The 18,856-nt window shown below is 38.0% G+C and overlaps 2 protein-coding genes across 4 annotated transcripts in view; both read right to left on the bottom strand.

Moving 5' to 3' along the window:
• Positions 1-1,877: 1,877 nt before the first annotated feature.
• LOC113065407 (cytochrome P450 2B4-like) lies at positions 1,878-6,431 on the bottom strand. The gene is made up of 9 exons (XM_026236622.1): positions 5,675-6,431; positions 5,364-5,523; positions 5,023-5,175; positions 4,326-4,486; positions 3,579-3,752; positions 3,264-3,405; positions 2,529-2,716; positions 2,322-2,463; positions 1,878-2,238 (listed from the first exon to the last, which is right to left on the bottom strand). The coding sequence occupies exons 1-9, from the start codon at positions 5,867-5,869 to the stop codon at positions 2,054-2,056; spliced, it is 1,500 nt and encodes a 499-aa protein (XP_026092407.1). The 5' UTR covers positions 5,870-6,431; the 3' UTR covers positions 1,878-2,053.
• An 8,455-nt stretch (positions 6,432-14,886) lies between these two features.
• The window catches only part of LOC113065406 (terminal uridylyltransferase 4-like), a 29,215-nt gene continuing 25,245 nt past the window's right edge, over positions 14,887-18,856 (bottom strand). For 2 of the 3 annotated variants that reach the window (XM_026236620.1, XM_026236621.1), the window contains exons 27-30: positions 18,820-18,856; positions 16,691-17,228; positions 16,191-16,343; positions 14,887-15,430 (exon numbers count right to left, since the gene is read on the bottom strand). The exon at positions 18,820-18,856 is cut by the window's right edge and continues 67 nt beyond it. In XM_026236620.1, coding sequence (XP_026092405.1) covers positions 15,348-15,430; positions 16,191-16,343; positions 16,691-17,228; positions 18,820-18,856 — 811 coding nt within the window. In that variant the 3' untranslated portion in view covers positions 14,887-15,347. The remainder of the gene's footprint in view (positions 15,431-16,190; positions 16,344-16,690; positions 17,229-18,819) is intronic. The other variant, XR_003279018.1, reaches the window with a different exon arrangement.

Raw genomic sequence — 18,856 nt, 5'->3', positions numbered from 1 at the left:
TATAAACTCATAAACTGCAAGAAATTAAGTCAATATTTGCGAGATGTGAATGTTAGAAATGACAGGAATGTTATATGCTTACATTTTTTTTCCAGTGTTGTAATCAAAAAATATCAAATATATTTTAATCCTATTAAAAATTGATTTTAGTAAATTCTAAACAAGATGCTGGGGAAGGTGAATATGAACACGTCTCAGCATAACTATTTTCATGAGTCCAGACCCGGTGTTTCACCAACAGAGGGCGCTATTTCCCCAGTTTATTAAAGAGGATAAAGTTTAACAAATTATTGTGGATTACATGATCTTTGACTCTATCAGATATCCTTTGAAATGACCAAATTGGCCAAGCATTGGAATAATAATACTCTATTACAATGGGTTACTACTGAGAAGACCCTGAGACATGGACGTGACTGTACAGCCCTACAGAGCTCTCGTCTCAATGTTCAGGCACAACTACAAAAATTAAATTAGGAATGTGATTATACCTGTCCCGCAGGTGACCCTGTGTGCATGAAGATTTCATTTGGGGTTTTCAGAAGGTATGAGAAGCGTTTGTTATCGTAGTCAAAGCGCGCTCCAAACACGATGGGACAGAATATGTTAGAAACAGCATTCTGCATGTTGGTGGCTCATAGACTTTCCTACATACAGTAGAAAACATGCATCAGTATGTCTAAAAAAAGGATCTGTGCTTTTATATCCAATCCAACATAAATAGAAATGTGAATTTCATATTCAAAGCATTTGTAAAGAGTCAACCATTTTAATTTCACAAATACGAGCAATGTTTTAGAAAGAGTTCTTGGATGCTGTTTGACCTTGTGCAGCCCGACACTGTGGAATGAGTTGAAATAGAGCGTGAGCATTTCATATCTTCTGCTTTGAGCATTTCAGCAATCAGATAGCGGCTTTCCTCTAACACACAATCTTCTACTGATTTCTTCCCCAGGCCAAAATTCCTGAGAGGGTGCAGAACAAGTTGTCTGCCTGCAGGAGTGACCAAATGTGACCATTATTAAACCCGAGAAAGAGAAAACAGACCTTCTAATCTATTCTATTCTATAACTCCGTTTAGAACCTTTACAGTTACAGGAAACTTTCTGTTGGTTTATATACTGAATTTTTTTTTTTAAATGTAAGAAATGTGCACAGAAATGTTCTTTGTTACCAAAAATGGTATTAGAATGAAATACTATTAAGTCATTTAAAAAATCTAAAGAATTTTACTGACCGAGTCCATTAGTTCTACATTCTACAAGAGGCATAGATGGGAAGATGTTCATTCTAACATGTGTTAAAGGTTAACCCCCACCAAGAAACACAACAAAGTCCATTGGCTTCTTTATAAAATGTGGTAACACACTTAAATGACTTACTGTCATCCTACAATGCTTTGCCGTCAAAAAAAAAAAAAAAAAAAAAGCAGTTACTACAAATTTAAAATGTGTTTTCCTCTAAACTGTGACCTCAGACAATAGCATTATAGTATAGAGTATAACTAGATCTTTATACTTTACATTTGTAATGAGACATAAATAATGTATCCTCCCAAAAAGTTTACTGAAGCTTTGATTTTTAAAGCATTTGTTTGTTTCGTCAACTCAAATGAACTGACTGTTGCAGGCATATACATAAAGCGCATACAGTGATCTACATGATCCATTAATAAGCCAGTTGTACAATTTCAAACATGCACATGAACAGCGTGTGTTGCGGCTCCACATATATCATCAACCATAACCGCAAGATATACATCTAGATATACATCTAGACCAGTACAAGCCTGTCTGTAATACTACCAGCAGTCAAACGAGAGATGACATCAGAAAAAAAGTAATACAAAATAAATAAATCAGTGTCACAGTGGTTTTACACCACTAAAGTAATTTATTGTGAAATCGGATTCAGTATCTTACAACGAGTATAGCATATGTGTCACTTTAAAAAAAAAAAAAATTACTATTAAACTAGAGTATAATTTCGCCAGAGCTAAAACTATTAACATTAGTTGAGTTATAATAGCTATGGAAACTTGGAAAGTGTACTCTTAGGATCCTCTGCTGTGGCAGATGATGTCAAACGGCTCTGGAGAGCGGACTGCACCGACGACCCCATTCATGTCTGGCCACTTCACACCAGGTGGCCAGGAGAAACGAATCCGCTGTAAGAGAGAAGTGATGAAGAGGAACAGCTCCGTCTTAGCTAGGGTCTCGCCGAGACAGACCCTCGGACCTGATAAATGGAGATAAAACAATCGGCATCAATCTAGTTTCGGTCACTCTTGGTCTAAGAAGTCATAGTCACAGGCGACTCACCCAAGGAGAAAGCGAGGAAAGACTCAGGTTTGAAGAAATTTCCACTGTCATCTAAGAAATTCTCTGGGTTAAAAGTGTCTGGGAACTTCCAGTGCTCCTTCTCAGTTAAAATCGCTGTTAAGTTAATTAATATCTGGGTGCCCTAAAAAGACAATGTTTGTTAGCGGAACAATCAATAAAACCATATAGATAATCCTCGTACTTTACCTTGGGAATGTCATATCCTCTTAGTTTTGTAGGCTGAGTTGTTTCATGAAACAAACCAGAGGGTACAATGTTGGCACAGCGCAGAATCTCGTGAACCGTGGCATGTGTGTACGGTAGTTTGTCTCGGTCATCCATGCTGGGTAAGCGGTCGTAACCCAGAACCTGAACAATCTCCTCATGACATCGCTCTGTAATCAAACAAAAACGTATGAGTACATGTTAACCTGCTAGTACAAGTAAACGGACACAACGTGGTGCTTTCAAAACCTTGTTCTTTGTGCTCAATCAATGGTGCGTTTAGGACAACACTCCCCGTTTGATACAATCTGTATCCACTTACAGTAGTTGCATTTACAGATTTTACTATTTATTCTAACCCAGCAATTCCACAAAAACATGCATGCTACAGCTTTAAAACAATAGTTGTGGGAATGAAAAGAGAATATTACAGATCTCTTCAAAGCAACAACAGACCAACAAGAGAGGCATGAACTGGCAAATCTGATCTTACACGCATTTGAGCATATTCAAGACATGTTGCAGCAAGTTAGACAAAGGAATTGAACACTTTATACCTACATTCACAGGCTTAGCAGAAGTTTCCATCCAAAGCAACTTGCAGAACATGAGATATTTATCAGTTCATGCATTCCTGAGGAATCGATCCAGTCGTCTTGGCATCGCTGGCACACAGCTCTACAGTTTGAGCTACAGAATGCTGACATGCTTAAGTACCTTGTACATCTGGGTTTTTAGTCAAGAAGAGGATGCCCCATCTGATGGCGGTTGATGTGGTGTCGGTTCCAGCCAGGAACAAATCAGCTACTGACATTACCATGTTATCCTCATGAAATGTGGAGTCCTCGTTGGACTTCTGCTGCTCCAAGTTAAACAGAAAGCATTTCAGTTGAACCAAGCATATCTAATTCACTAGCAGCTCGCTGTGATTTCACCTTGTACATAAAAAAATTAATTTCCTATCAACCAGTCAAGGATAGAACTGGGTTTTAGTCATACAGGGTTTGAAGTGCTTGGTCAAGATGATCTTACTTTCTCAATCTCTAGCAGGTAGGCATCAATAAAGTCCCGTGGACTGTCTGGATCCAGAGTTTCTCTGTGATTTTGGACCGCTTCCCTGATGAAAGCCTTCAACTCTTCAGCGCTCTGATAGACTTTCTGTTGCGGCCCTGGGAAATATTTGATGATGGGAAGCAAGTTAAACACCTGGAAAAGAGAACAGCTACATATAACTATACTGCAGTTCCAATCTGCTCCAAAACAGTTTGTAATAATCATGAAGACGTCAAGTAAGTTTAAGAAGAGTTAAAGTAAAACGGGGTGATGCTCCAGTGACAGCACTGGACATCTCTGGTCAAGTAGTTGCATATCCCTTATGAAACAAAAATATATTGCAGTATATTGGAAAATATCATGTAATATATTAGGCATATATATATATTTTTTCCAATATATTGCAATATATTGAAATCGGCAATCATTTGTATATTTTGCAATATATTATATAATATATGCATCATCAATATATTATTTAATGTATTCAAATATATACAATATTAGAAAATAAAAAGAGAAAATAATATATTACAATATATTTTAAGAAATATATTGGTAAATATATTTTCCTTTCGTAAGGGATAGCTTTATTGGTAACGTCCAGAAAAGTTTAACACTATTTAAAAGTGCAATTCGTCGACAACCTACAGGACTGCAGACAGTGAACATGCAGCTGGTTACTAAAAAAGAGATATGCTAAAAACATTTAATACATGTTCATACCTGTCCAACAACTGACCCTGTCAGAAAGACGTTTTCATTCAGGATTTTCAGAAGGTATGCAAATCGCTTGTCATCATAGTCGAAACGATCCCCAAACACGATGGAACAGATAATGTTGGAAACGGCATTCTGTGTTGTATGTTGAATGTTGAAAGGCTTGCCTTCATCAAAGAAAGTCATGTGTTAGTCTTTGACTGTTTTAATTATTTAAATAGAATCTTTCCAAGCAAATGAATTCAAGGTGACATTAAAGCTAACTTTTTAAGAATGATACATCTGGTTTAATGGTATTTGAAGCTAGCCTGAATACTTCTAAGGCTTGCTACCAGCACAGGAACACATAAAATATGGACAATGGGATCATGAACTTGAAATTCACGTCTGCATACTTGCATAAAGTAGAATTTCTTAAGTATGTTTAAAAAATGGAACATGATTGAGATTGAGGTGAGAGACCGTTGAACTGTTCCCTGGGTGCTACAGAAATATGGCTGCCCACTGCTCCGGGTGTGTTCATGTTGTGTGTGTGTGTGTGTGTGTGTGGTAACTACTGTGTTTGTGCACTTAAACAGGTTAAATACAGAGAACATATTCCAAGTATCGGTCCTCGTACTTGGGCACACGTCACCTCACTTTCACTACAATGAGCCTAAACATTGAAAAACACATTAAAACAGTAACTAAAATCATCATTAACCTTCCGATTTGAGCATTTCAAGAACCAGGTATCTGCTTTCCTCTGTCACGCGTTCATTGACAGACTTCTTTCCCAGACCAAAGTTCCTGAGCGTGTGAAGAGCAAACCGTCTCTGTTGCCTCCAGGCGTCACCAAAGGTGACAAATATTATACCTGAGAGAGAGAACAGAGCCACATTTACATTGTCTTGAGACGTCTCAAAACCAAGCCCTCAAGCTATCAACTGATCAAGACCAGCTTCAACCATATACAAAAACACTTTTTCTATTTGATCAAAATGTGGATGTACAATACCAATATTCTACAACACCAATTCATTTTTGGTACAATACATTACTGACCGAATCCACCAGTGATCCAGGATATAAGTGGTATATATGGCCTTCCTGAAAAAGATGAAGCATTTTGGACCAGGGCTTCTTTCACGAGCTGGACTGTATTGAGGATTATCGCTGGCTTTCTCCCAAGATACACAGTGGCCATCTCTCCATACTGAGATAACTGCTCAGAGAAGATATCACAGCACATCAGCACAACTACAGTGACTTGAAGTACAATGAAGTCAATGCAGCATTTACATTTCACAGAGTAAAGCGATCTTAAAACAACTTTCCACAAAAACAAAGCCTCTATTCTCAAAGCAAACACTCACCGATCTTATGAACTCCATTGGGTTCTTCAACAAATATGGTATGGTTCCCACAAAAGGCAGAGGTCTGGGACCAGGAGGAGTTTGAGATCTGTAGGAATTCATCCTGAAGATCTCAAACAGAACTACAGAAATTAAGCCCAGACATAGAGCAATGCCAACAGAGGCCAAGTCTAGCTTCATAAGAGTCGTCCACATGGTGACAGATTCATTCCAAGACAGACATGAGCAGCAGACGACCGTGAGCTTTATAAAAACAGAGCGAAAGTGGGAGGAGACAGTGGGAGTTGGAGTTTGAGGTGCCAGATCATGTTTTTATGTAGTTTTTACTGCTAAGCCAGCAAGGTTCTAAACATTAAAGACGTGAAAAACAAAAATATATATATATATATGTATGCACAACACTCATGTTATCTTTAAAATCACTGAGTAAATGGATATAAATGATTCACTCTCTGCAAAGAGGAACAAACATGGTACAAAAAACAAGTTGTACAAGTTGATTATATAACTGAGATAGATCAATAAGTCAAAGCTCTGTACTACCTTGGCAGAGATTGTGTGCACTAAGTCTCAGCACAACCAATAGGTATTCTACACCCTAATCTTGTCTTTATTAATGGAATTATGCAAGATGCCTGGAAAGGTGTGTAAAGGTGACTATGAAATGATAGCAAAGGGCCCTGGCAAATCTCATCCCAATATTCTATATGCTTAGTCTTAAGATAATATTTATATGATTGTAATTTTATATACACTAATATTTACAAATTTGAACCCCACTGTACTTAAAAAAAAAAAAAAAAAAAAAACAAATTGTGACCTTTAACTTTTAAAAAAAATATACTTGTATTGCATGTACACAAAGTAAAATGCATGTATAAAATATACTGTGAAGGTGTGAAATCGTCAAAATTGAATGAAAACTTTTACTATAGCACAATAACACATTAACTCAAGCATGCTGTGATGTCTCAGTGAGCGGTTAGAGTGCAGGTGATTGGCTGACATGGTTTTGCACCTGGACTAAATCAACATGCTTTAAAAAAGACTCGCAGAACAATAGTTGGGTGAACAGTAGCTTGTTGTTGGCATCTATGTCTGCTCATGGAGGTTATAGGGTTTGCTGCGGCTCCACCTTAATTCAAGTCATGCCTGTGAGATATAAGTCCAGTTTACACCTGTACAGGCCTGCTTGTTGTAATAATAACAGTCACGTGAGATATTAAATAACGAGAGAAAAGCTTTACAGTGGTATTACAACATTTATGTCATTTATTGTGATTCTATAGTTCTAGACTTTACGACAAATAGGTACATCCTTTTTCAAAACCATAACGATTAAAGTAGAATATAATTCTTTCAGGGTTAAAATTATTAATAAAAACACAGATGTGGACTTTTGGAAACTCCTGTAAATTTTGTAACGTCTAGTCATCTAAGAAATTCTCTGGATTAAATGTGTTTGGGTACGTCCAGTGACACTTTTCATCCAAAAAAAAAAAAAAATGCAATGAATGAAAATTATTCACCCTCGAGTCATTCAAGGTGTTTATGATTTTCTTCTTTCAGATGAATCCAGTCGGAGTTATATCAACATTTTTCTTGATCTTTCAAGGTGTTTAATGCCGATCAGCAGGTGTTGCATGCAACAGTCCAAAAGAAGTTAAATAAAAAGTGTTCATCCATTAAAAAGTCTCACATGGCTCTTGGGGTTGAACAATGTCCTGTAGCGAATTGATACATTTTTGTATGAAAAATATCCATATTCAAAACTTAATAATCACTTTAATGTACCTTGCACCAACAGTTTTACACAGAAGCAGCTCTGGGAGGATGACGTGAGGTCGGCATTGTGCATGCACAGGTGAGTCTCTTGAAAACCAATGTTTTTTAACCTGAGCAAAGAAAGCAACGTTTCCTTACTTTAGCAAAAGACAACCAGTCTCATCTTGGCTTATATCAAAATCCTCCAACATTATTCTTTACAAATCCTTGTTTTGTACTTCTAAATATTGACCGTTGTTTTGTTTTGATCTCTCCCCTGCGCTTACGTGTTTGTCACTTCGGAGTGGCGCATACACAAAGCCGATCTCAAACATCATCTAAAGTAGCGTAAGCTACTTTAAAAGTGATTATTACATTTTGAATATTGAAATTTTTCTTACAAAAACACACTGAATCGCTACGGGAGGCCTTGAGTCTTTTTTTTTTTTTTTTATGGAGGAGCTCTTTTTATTTAACTTCTTTTGGATTCATGCATGAAACACTCGCGGAGTGGCATCAAACAAAATCAAAGATTTTTTTTTTATATATATAACTATGGCAGGTCTCACACATTATCATTAACTCCACCAGCTTTGCGCCGTTCCGGCTTATATACCTATACTATACACCTAGGATGACTTGAGAGTGAGTAATTTATAACAAATTTTGAGTGAACTAACCCTTTAAGAATTTTGTGTTAACTATAAGTATATATATATATATATATATATATATATATATATATATATATATATATATATATATATATATACATAAAACCTTTTTTTGTTTAGTTTCCCAAAGCACCTAAAAGCCAATTCACACTGCCATACTCCAACAGGGTTATCACACTGACCAAGCAAAAAACAAGCATAGGCATGTTAGGTGTGAGATTAATTTGACTTGGTTTGCTGATTAAACACGATGAAATATTTGTTCAGAATACTGTCGTTGTAAGGGTTAGGTTAGGGTCTATCAGGTGGCTTGGTCGTTCCAGTGTATAGGTCCAGAATAGGGCCAGCTATGGTCATACAAGCTGAGATATGACTTTGTCATGGCCCGTATTTTGGATGCCAGGTTTAGTTCACCAGTGGATTAGGCTTAGGTGTGGCTGTTTTGTGCTCTCTGGTTAAAGACTGGTGTTGATATGGTTTACTTAAGGTTGTGTTTTGATTCCAATGTTACATTTTGATCTGGCCCAATTCATGGACAGTTATGGATAATTAACTTGGCTGAGATTTGGGAATACAGACCTGGCCCCGTATTCATAAAGAATCTTAAGAAAATTCTTAGAAATGTGGGTGTTTACTCTTAAAATTAAAGAGAAAATCCTAGTAAAGAAAAAAGTAATTCAGAAAGCATCTTAACCCTTAAAAGAGGTCTTAAGGTCAAACTTGTTAGGAGCACAGACGAGGACTTTTAAGAGGCTTAAGAGTTTCTTTAGCAGAGGAGAAAATGGCAGAGAGATGAAGAGGCAGAAGAAATGTGTTGCAGACAATGGATGACAGTGAGTTGATAAGACGGTATAGATTAATTTATATATTAAATTATAAATTATTATATAAAGTAATCACTACTTTACCATATTTGGCAACGGGGAAAATGCAACAATGCAGTAGTGATGATTTGGGTCTGTCACAACCTTCTGTAAGCAGAGTGATCACACAAACAATTACAGCACTTTCAGAACATCTTATTGTGTCGCAGTTTATTTTGTTTCCACTGGACATTCCCTCATTGCAGGCTCAAAAAACTGCATTTCTGAATATAGCAGGCTTACAGGTGTGCACAAGCAGGGGGAATGAACCGTTAATAGTTTGTGCTATACGCTCACATGTCTGCTTCTTGTCCCTTGCTCTTACACCCGGCCCGAATCTTCCTTTAAGAATGGCCTTGTGTTCATTCACTAACTGGGCTAACAGTAAACACTGTTCCTCTGTCCAGTTGGGCTTTCTCGCCCTTCTTGGTTTTGATTTCTGCTTGATGCATTATAACCAACATTCAAACTGCACTTATATAGGACAACAATCACAGTAAATGGAAAGAGTGGAACAATTTTTATCATTCTAAGCCAATCAAATACCTTATAGGAAATTAAAAGCATGGTAAATAAAAAAAAAGGATTTAGATACACACATATAATGTATGTGTGTTTGTATGTGTGTGTGAGAGAGAGAACGGTCAAATAAGGATAAATTACGCATGTAAATTCAAAGTGAGAATTAGAATAGAGCCTCTACTTAAAATCACAATTTTTTTCCTTCTTGGACAACCACCCAATCACAGTCTTCAAAAGATTGTGTCATATATAGCAACCTCACAAAGATGAAAGTTATTTGTCTTTTCCTTACTCAGAGTTGCTCTCAGATCGGTCCCGAATCGCTCTTAAGCTAAGACTCCTACGTAAAAGTTTTTAAGCTAAATTAAGAGTTTTCTGAGAGGATTCTTAGAATCTTTATGAATACGGGCCCTGGTCCACACTAGGACCATAATATATTTGCAGTATGTGGGCCATGCAAAAGCTGGTTGTGTGGGCTGGAGCTGAGCCAGAGAAAAATTCCTATGTGGGATAAAGGTTACAAGAGGGTTTGCTGCGGCTCCACCTGAAATCAAGCCATGCCTTCGAGATAGAAATCTGGTTGACATCTGTACAGGAATGACTATTGTAATATTAGCAGTCACATGCAAGATTACATCATGAGATAAAAGCTTTACAGTGTTACAGTGGTAATACAGCGCTAAATTCATTTATTGTGATAGCAGATTCTACACTTTAAAACAAATGGATAAAACATCCTTTTTCAAAACAATAACTATTAAATTAGAAAACAATTCTTTCAGGGTTAAAATGATTAATATCAAGTTGAAGAGCTATGTATAAAAACACAGATCTGAACCTTGGAAACTTCTGTAAATGATGGAAATTCTATTGTCAACCTAAAAAGGATTGGGTTAAAAGTGTCTTGGTATGTCAAGTGCTCCTTATCAGTTAAAGTTGCTTTAAGTAATTATCTTGTTAGTAATAAAAGTTAGTAAATGTATACAACAAAAGTTCGTAAATCTCTTGGTGCCCTAAACAGACAGTGTTTGTTAGTGGAACAATTAAGAAACACAACACAGCCATGCTGCGTTCGTTACCTTGGGATTGTCATATCCTCGTAGTTTTGTAGGCTTAAGTGTTTCATGAATCACACCAGAGGGTACAACCTTGGCACAGCACTGGATCTCATGAACAGTGGCATATAGGGATGGACTGGGAGTGAAAGACAGCCCTGGATTTTCTCCCAAATAAGACCATATAGGCACAACTACAAAGCAGTCACTGCCATCTCATGATATTACAGCAATCCTATGGCATTTATGGCAAATAACATCACATCACATCCCATGGTGACCCTGCTGACAAGAACAACAGAGACTATCACTGAATTTTAAATGATTATGAAAAAATACCATTACAAACATTCCTGAAAAGTTGACACCGTGATGCTCACAAAACCTTGTTCTACAAACCATTGGTGCATTTGGTATAGGACTACTGTACGTGTTTGGTACAATGGCAATCTATATCCACCTAGTTGTATTTACAGATTTTGTGATTTATTGCAATTAATCCATTACATTCGGCCACTAGAAAATATAGTTACTGGAAATAAAGTGAATTACATAGCATGCAAGATATACACATATCAGTTCGCAGAGTCCAGAGTAATCGATTTTTTCATTGCTGGCACCATGCTCTACTGTTTGAGCCACAGAATGCTGACAAGCTTAATAACCTTGTTCATCTGAGCTTTAAGTCAAGAAGAGCCCCATCTGGTGGTGGTTGCTGTGGGGTCAGTTCCAGCCAGGAAGCCAGTTCCTGCTCCAAGGAAAACAGAATCCACCAACTTTCTTGCAGTTTTACATTCGAACCTATTCCAAAAAACCTTCTAGGCTTTATCCTGAAGACCTTGCTTAGGTTTTTCCAAGTGAGGTTAAGAAGAGTTTGCGCTAAACTTTGCAAGGAAGTTGGACCTCCAAAAGCAGGACCCCATTGTTACTTGCTGGACCATCATATAATCCTTGATGGTTAAACAAGCAAATATATCATTAAATTGGAGACAGCCTTGATGCAAGCAGTGTTGATGATCTTACAGTGCTGATGTCATCAACTTACAGTGAGAAAGCAACATGAAGTTGAGAAGTTGAGGTTTTGATGCAACATGGGTGACCACTGGTAAAGTTTAGTAGAGTTGAACTTTTTGCAAGAGTAATGCTGTTCACACCAAACGCGAATAGAGCGTCAAATTCGCGTCTACCGCGTCTAGTTTGCCGCTTGAACATTTTGAATGCATTTGCGCGTCTACAGCGAAATAGACGCGTGTAGAAAGCAAAAGTTTTAAGCGAAATTGACGCGCGTCTGAGGCGAAATCCGCTTCTTGTGGGAGGGGCAAGTGCTAGCGGTTGTCTGTTTGCAAGATGGCTGATGTTGATCGAGCACTCGGGTCTTTTCCACTTTTTCCTGCACACGGCCTCTGAATAAACGCATTATCTTGTTAACGAAAAGTAGCTGTAGGCTATATTAGGGGGAAAATAGTTGTAAAAAAAAAAACGGCGGGGAAGGCCGCGGGTCGATAAACGTGTACGTGACTCAAAAGTTAAATGTGTATTACAACACACTCTTCCAAGCGAGGTCCTTTTTATTCCTGAAATATGAACTTGTGTGTGATACTTGTGTCATAAAGCTCCGGTTGACTGCTCACTGACAACATCAGTCGTTCCTCCATGTTGAATGAGTGACTCCTGAGCAGGCTCCTGATTGGTTAATGCGGCGCGAATTGACGCCAAAGTTAAAAATTTTCAACTCGGACCGCAGACACGAATTCGCGTCAAACACATAAATGCACAAAAGCACAATTCGCGCGTAACGCGCCTATCGCGCCTATCGCGCCAGACGCTCAATTCGCATCATTCGCGTGAATTAGACGCCCGAATAAGGCGGATTTGCGTCTTCCACGCCGCGCCAAACGCCTCATGGGTCTTTCACACAGGAAGTGGTGCGCATCATTTGCGTGCACGCCGCGGTCAAAGTTCAAAATAGTTCAACTTTTGACACTGCGCTCTGTGACGATTACCAGCACGACCAATAGAATTGGGGGATCCAAACAAGCACAGAAATCAAACTGGATGAACGGCTAGTACTGTGTGTGTCAGAATTTCCTGAGCTGTACGATACAAGTTTGAGGTCGTACCCACAGCCTCTTTCCCTCTTTCTTCGCTTCTCTCTTAATTCTCATCAGCAGGACAGGCGCTATCACTCGCTTCTTACAACGGGACAGATACATGTTTGCTGCTGACCAAAAGGAGGAACAACAGACTATGAAAGACCTCCCGCTAAAAGTTTTGAAAACTCCGCCTACGCCATAGCACAACACAAATCACGTTGTATCTGAAGGGCAACGCTGAACCCAACGGCAAGCGGCGCGCATATCGCGTCCTGTGTGAAACCCATCATTCTTGCCGCGAGACCTCCAGACGTGCGTAAACGCTCCTTTGCATTGACTTAACATTGAAATCATTCGCGCCAGACGCTCTATTCGCGTTTGTTGTGAACACAGCATAACAATGCAACGTGTAGACAACCTATGGGTATGTACACAATAAAGACAGATCCATCTTATGATCCAGTTGGATAATAGCTAAAAACAGTTAGTACTTGTTCATATCTGTCTAATAAGTGACCCCGAGTGATTTTCTCCTTCAGGATTTCCAGAAGGTATGCAAAGTACTTGTTATCATAGTTGAAACGATTCCTAAATACGATTGAACAGATAATGTTGGAAACAGCATTCAGTATTGCATGTTGGGGGGCAAAAGGCTTGCCTTTAACAAAGAAAACCCTATGTTTGACTCTGGCATGTTTAGCAGGACATGGTGGCATCTGAATGCATCTTCAACATCTCTGAATATTGAAAATATCAACAGACTCTACAATTCTCAATAGCCTTACAATTTGATCATTTAAGGAAGCAGGTAACTACTTTCCTCTGTCACACGTTCGTCTACAGACTTCTTCCCCAGAGCAAAGTTCCTAAATGTGTGCAGATCAGTCTCTGCTGCCTCCAGGATGACCGAAATGTGGCCGTTACGAAACCTGACAGAGAGAGAACAGACCTTCAGAGTTATGAGGAAATGCATAGAAAAGTTGAACAAAGAAAGACAACTTAAATGGATGCATAAGTGTACCAGCCTAAGGTTTTGACCAAGATGCTCTAACAAAGTCGACCTTGGCCACATCCAGACGAGACACTTGAGGCCCAGATCCAGCTACAAAATCAATGGAAGAAACTGGGTTGAGCTTCATTTTCCAGCAAGGTCTCAATTATTATTTGAACTTTTTATTGAAGAGCCATTGGTGATGGCATGCATCAACAATCTTGCAATCAATTTACCTTCATTTTTCAATTTAAAGGAGCAATAAATAGCAATAAATATTAACGGCTAGTTGTTAAAATGGGTACTGTAGTCCAAATTCTCCCAACACACCCTCTCTGGCAGGTTGCCAGATTGAGGACACGTACGCAAAAGGAATGCGTGCAATTGACAAAGGAAGGCAATGAGCCTTACACTATAAATTAACAATTTGTTTTATCCTCATTCTATTATGCCACGGTCATATAATGTTTTAGATGGATCCAGAGGATTTTTAGGTCAGGAAGAATCATTAGCTGGCTTCCACAGCTGCAAAACATTGTGTTTTCCACCCACTGGCAATCGGGTGTTCGAGATACTACTGTGTAAATTGGCAGAACTGAACAAAAACAGACATTTCCGACAATAAACACAACTCTCTGAGAGTAACTAGCTGTAGGAAACCAGTATGTGAACAAAGCATGTTTCCAAAATATATGCAAATATATTATAGTAGTAAATGCTTTAGTACAGTTAAAAAAAAAAAACATTTAGCACCTTTCAAATTTGTATGTACATTTACAAATTCAGTGTCAGTACTGTACAATGCATTACTGAACGTGTCCTTCAGTGATCGAGGTATGGTATATGTGGCCTTCTCAAAAAAAAAAAAACAACAAAAAAAACCAGGGCTTCCTTCACGAGCTGGACTGTATTTAGGAGTATTGCTGGCTTTCTCCCGAGATACACAGTGGCCATCTCTCTATACTGAGATAACTGCTCAAGCATATCAACATAACTAGTGACTTAGACATAGTCTTACCTGTGAATGAAATCAATGTAGAGTGTAAATTTTACAGAGTAAGGTAAATATAAGATCCCTTTCCACAAAAACAAAGCCTTTAAGTTAAAAAAGACTTATAAACTCCATTGGATTATTTTAAAAATATGGTATTTTCCCACAAAAGGCAGATGTCATCCACATGTTGAGAGTTTCATTCCAAGACAGTATATACCTTCAGTATATAAATACATAAAAGCAACACATCAGCATATTGGTTTGCTTTTTCTTTATTTTTTTGGTCTTTTCTTATTTTTTTTTGCTGTTTTTTTTTGTCAGTTTTCTTGGTTTGCTATCGGGAAGTTTTTGGCACTACATAATTTTCTTATTTGGTTGTTATGTCTGATTTTCCTATCTAAAGCATTTTCCTTATGCAAGCAAAATAGGAATACAGCTAATAAAAATAGTGAATACGTTTTAAATCCTTATATTACACATAAAATAAAAACACTTTTTTGGACCCCTCCAAAAATAGGGGTAATAAAATATTTGACATTTTGTATCACAAGTCAATGTGATGATACACACAGAAATAAAAGGAAAATAAGACATAAAAACTGTACAAAAAAGATAAAATTCATTTTAAAAAGTTTCCAAATCACCAAATGATGCCAAGTCAGTCTCTTTCTCTTTAAGGACCTTGGGCATTTGTTTACAAAGTAAAGTGTCATTTCTTCATTTCTTCTGCTGAATGTAGTTGAGATTGCCGTGCCTGCCATGTTGAATAAGCGGGTAATGTTGATTTGCCACCAGAGAACCTGCAGAAAGCCAGAATTATGAGTGGAAACGATTTATTTATTAGTGTGCATCTGTGGCCTGTAAATCCATCGAGAGGAATATTCAGTTAACTTAAAGTCCATTAATAACATCTTGAATGAATCAAATGATTCAGTTCAATGCACAGAAACAGCAAATTGAGGGAATGTCATAAAAACAAAACCTTATCATATTTCATCCTAAAGTCAAAAGAAAGTAAAATAAGCACTATTCTAGAAAGAAGCAAACTTTTAGAACAATTAAATTAGTTTGCACTGCAACAAAGATAAAATATTAAAAATAAAACAAAAAACAAATAAAATAAAAACACAATAAAATAAAATAAAATAAAAATAAAACAAAATAAAATAAAATAAAATAAAATAAAATAAAATAAAATAAAATAAAGCAAAACAAAATAAGAGAAATACTCTTTTTTTTTTTCCTGGACACTTCCTAATTGACAAAATTTACCAAAATAATAAATATAATCATGTCGGATTGCTTTTTGGGTTGCTGTTTTTTAGTTTGCTATAGGAGAGGTTTTTGGCACTACATAACTGACTTGTTCGTTCTTAAAGCTTTTGTCCTTAACCAAGTACTACAGCAAAAATAGCATGAATGAAAATAAAATAAAAATTGTTTAATTGTTGAGATTAATGGAAAATTCCGTTGTTACATTCTACTTGCAATACAGACATATACACTAGGTTTGAATGTTTTATTTTCCACTTTATCAGACAGATAGAACAGCGCTGGTACCTTGAGAGATGAAGGGTTTGTTGGGCTGCTGCAGGTAGGGTGGCAGACGGTAGGGCATGAAGGATGGAGACAGCGGAAACGGAGCAGCACTGCTGTGCTCCCAGGACCGAGAGCCCTGAGTCACACCGCCGAACTGAGACGGGAAATTAGGATCTGAGATGTAGAGAGAGATAGAACAGTGAACACATGACTCTGTACTAACAGAGAGCAAAACAACCAACACTCAACCATTATGAAACCACGTCACTAGACTGCGATTTCAGAGGGTTACAGGTGAAGCAGCTCTAAAAGAGCACAAGCAATCCAGTAAATCAGTTCCCAGTGTTTAAACTAACAGTCACCCAGTGAACCCAAAACACCTGCGAGACCTACCTGAGCTAGCAAAGAGACACTGCACTGATTTCACTCATCTCTGAAAACATTTTCATAAAGCTTAAATCTCCATAAGGATGTTGCCTTAGAAAGCACCATGTGAACGTGTGAGCACCACGTGTGTGTACCTGTTTTGTTTACTGTGCCGTTCCCCACTAGTGGCCCCGGGTTGAGATTGTGATTGTGCCAGGGGTGCACCGTTTCTCTGGCCGGGCCGCCGCCCACTCCACCAGCCACCCGTCCCGTCGACGGCTGAGCGAATATGATGCTGGGGTCGTTCAGGTTCATGGGGGCGGGGCTCACCGCTAGCCCGCCTCCATTCTCGCCTCCACTGCCCCGGACTGCAAACTTAAGAGCCGGAGAGGACGGGTGTCCAGGGGCGGTGGAGGCTCCAGAGCCCTGGATGAGAGGGCCGTGGATGGGCCAGGAGGCAGAGGTGAGGGGTGTCTGCTGGGGGTGGGCGGGTAGAAGGCCCAGCGCGGACAGCCCGGTGTGAAACGGCCCCGGGTGGGAATGGGGGAAGCTGAAAATAGGCAGCTGGACCTGGGGAACCTGCTGCTGCTGCGATTGGGAGGGTTTAGAGGTAGAGGATGTAGAGGAAGGCTTGCTGTTCTGCGGAGAGACGGACATCTGAGGGGAGTACGGAGGAGTCTGACGAGTATCAGACTGGAAGGAAACAGACAGAAAAAGTGTCAGTTCATCAAAAAAACTAATATATGGAAATAAATTCTGTTGCTGGATGACACTTAATATTTGCTATAAATTTACAAATTTATAAAGCAAAACCTTTGATATCACAATCTTAATACGTTTTCATGCCAATATCTGAAAATATCAGCGTACCGTGGTACCCTCACAGTAGTTCTTGTAAGATTTCTCAAGTCATCGTGTATAAGTAGTGTAAAAAGCTTTCTAAACACGTAGTTTCTTTGCTAAAAATAATTAAGAGGAGGGGAGGGATAAATCAGCTTTTTTTGAAAAAAAAAAAAAACTACTCTAGTGAAGCCAATTAGGAAGTGACTAAAACTGCAATTCATCGACTGGCCGCTTGAGGCTGGCTGCAGTAGAGAGTCAATCCCATAGACTCCCCATGTTAAAATGCCCAACTTTACAGCAGAAAAAAGCATGTTTTCAGCCTGGTGCAAAAAATGATTTTGGTCTATATAGCTTATTTTGCCCTTCATGACAACTGTGAGGGTGTTTTTTTTTTTTATAACTCATCCGTTTAAATTATATTAAGCCTTAAAGTTCTGCATAATTAAGGGCGTGGCCACTTGAGTGACAGGTGAATTGCGACTGCTGTCACAGCCGTCACGCTAGGTGGGCGTGGCTTCAGCAACCAGCTCCCGCCCTTTTGCCCATTTTCGATTGTCCGGGAGAGTTGCGCGGTGATGTCTCATGCTTTTGAGATTCGCTGTTATTTGTAAAGGTTACTGCTCTCTGAGTTAGCTTATGATTCATGGTTTTATTATTATTATTATTAAAGCAAAATACATGATTGCATTGTAATATCTTTTTTTGCCGGGTAACTGTTTAATTTCTAACAGCAACACTCAACTACAAATAACTCTTCCTCTTCTCTAAAGCAGCCCAACATGGCCTCATCAGGGTTTATGCAAATTTTAGGGTTTGTGATGTCACCAACCCAGGAAGAAGCTTGTTGTAGTCCCAACCAGACGTGTGTTGTAGGCCATAAAAAGTGAATTCTGTAAAATTAAAAAAATCTCCCTTTGCACTGAACTTTGAGCGTTGTACCTTTGCAGATGTTTATGCTCAGTTAACATTTGCATACAATTATTTTAATAAAATTATAAAAGGCAAATTTAACTCATATATACAACAAATCTTATTATGAAATAATTGGTTTATTTAGTGAAATTAAATAAAAAAAAATATATAATAAATACAATATTTGTATATTCACTGGAAATTAATTACTAAAATAATTAGATAATTTAGTATTATAATAAAAAATAAAATATAATATAATATAAATTGAATAAATAAATTAATTAAATAAAACTTTTAATATAGTAATTATTCGGTCTTCATTTTTTTTTTACTTACCTGTGCATTATTAGATTAAGTGACAAGTAGTTAAAATATACTTGGCAACAATGAATGTTTGGTCCAAATTTTTTGGTCGAAGTTTCAGTTGACTAGCAAAATAAATACATTTCAAAGCCCACAATAAAATACAGAGAAAAATTAACAACTACTTAAAGGCAATGGACGAGTTGAGAGTTTAGGTCCTTACACATTCAGAGGGCTGTCTGTTTCGTCCTCCCCGATCC

The sequence above is a fragment of the Carassius auratus genome, chromosome 48 (genome assembly GCF_003368295.1).
Source record: "Carassius auratus strain Wakin chromosome 48, ASM336829v1, whole genome shotgun sequence".
NCBI lineage: Eukaryota > Metazoa > Chordata > Actinopteri > Cypriniformes > Cyprinidae > Carassius > Carassius auratus.
This window is presented reverse-complemented; position numbering and strand designations above follow the sequence as displayed.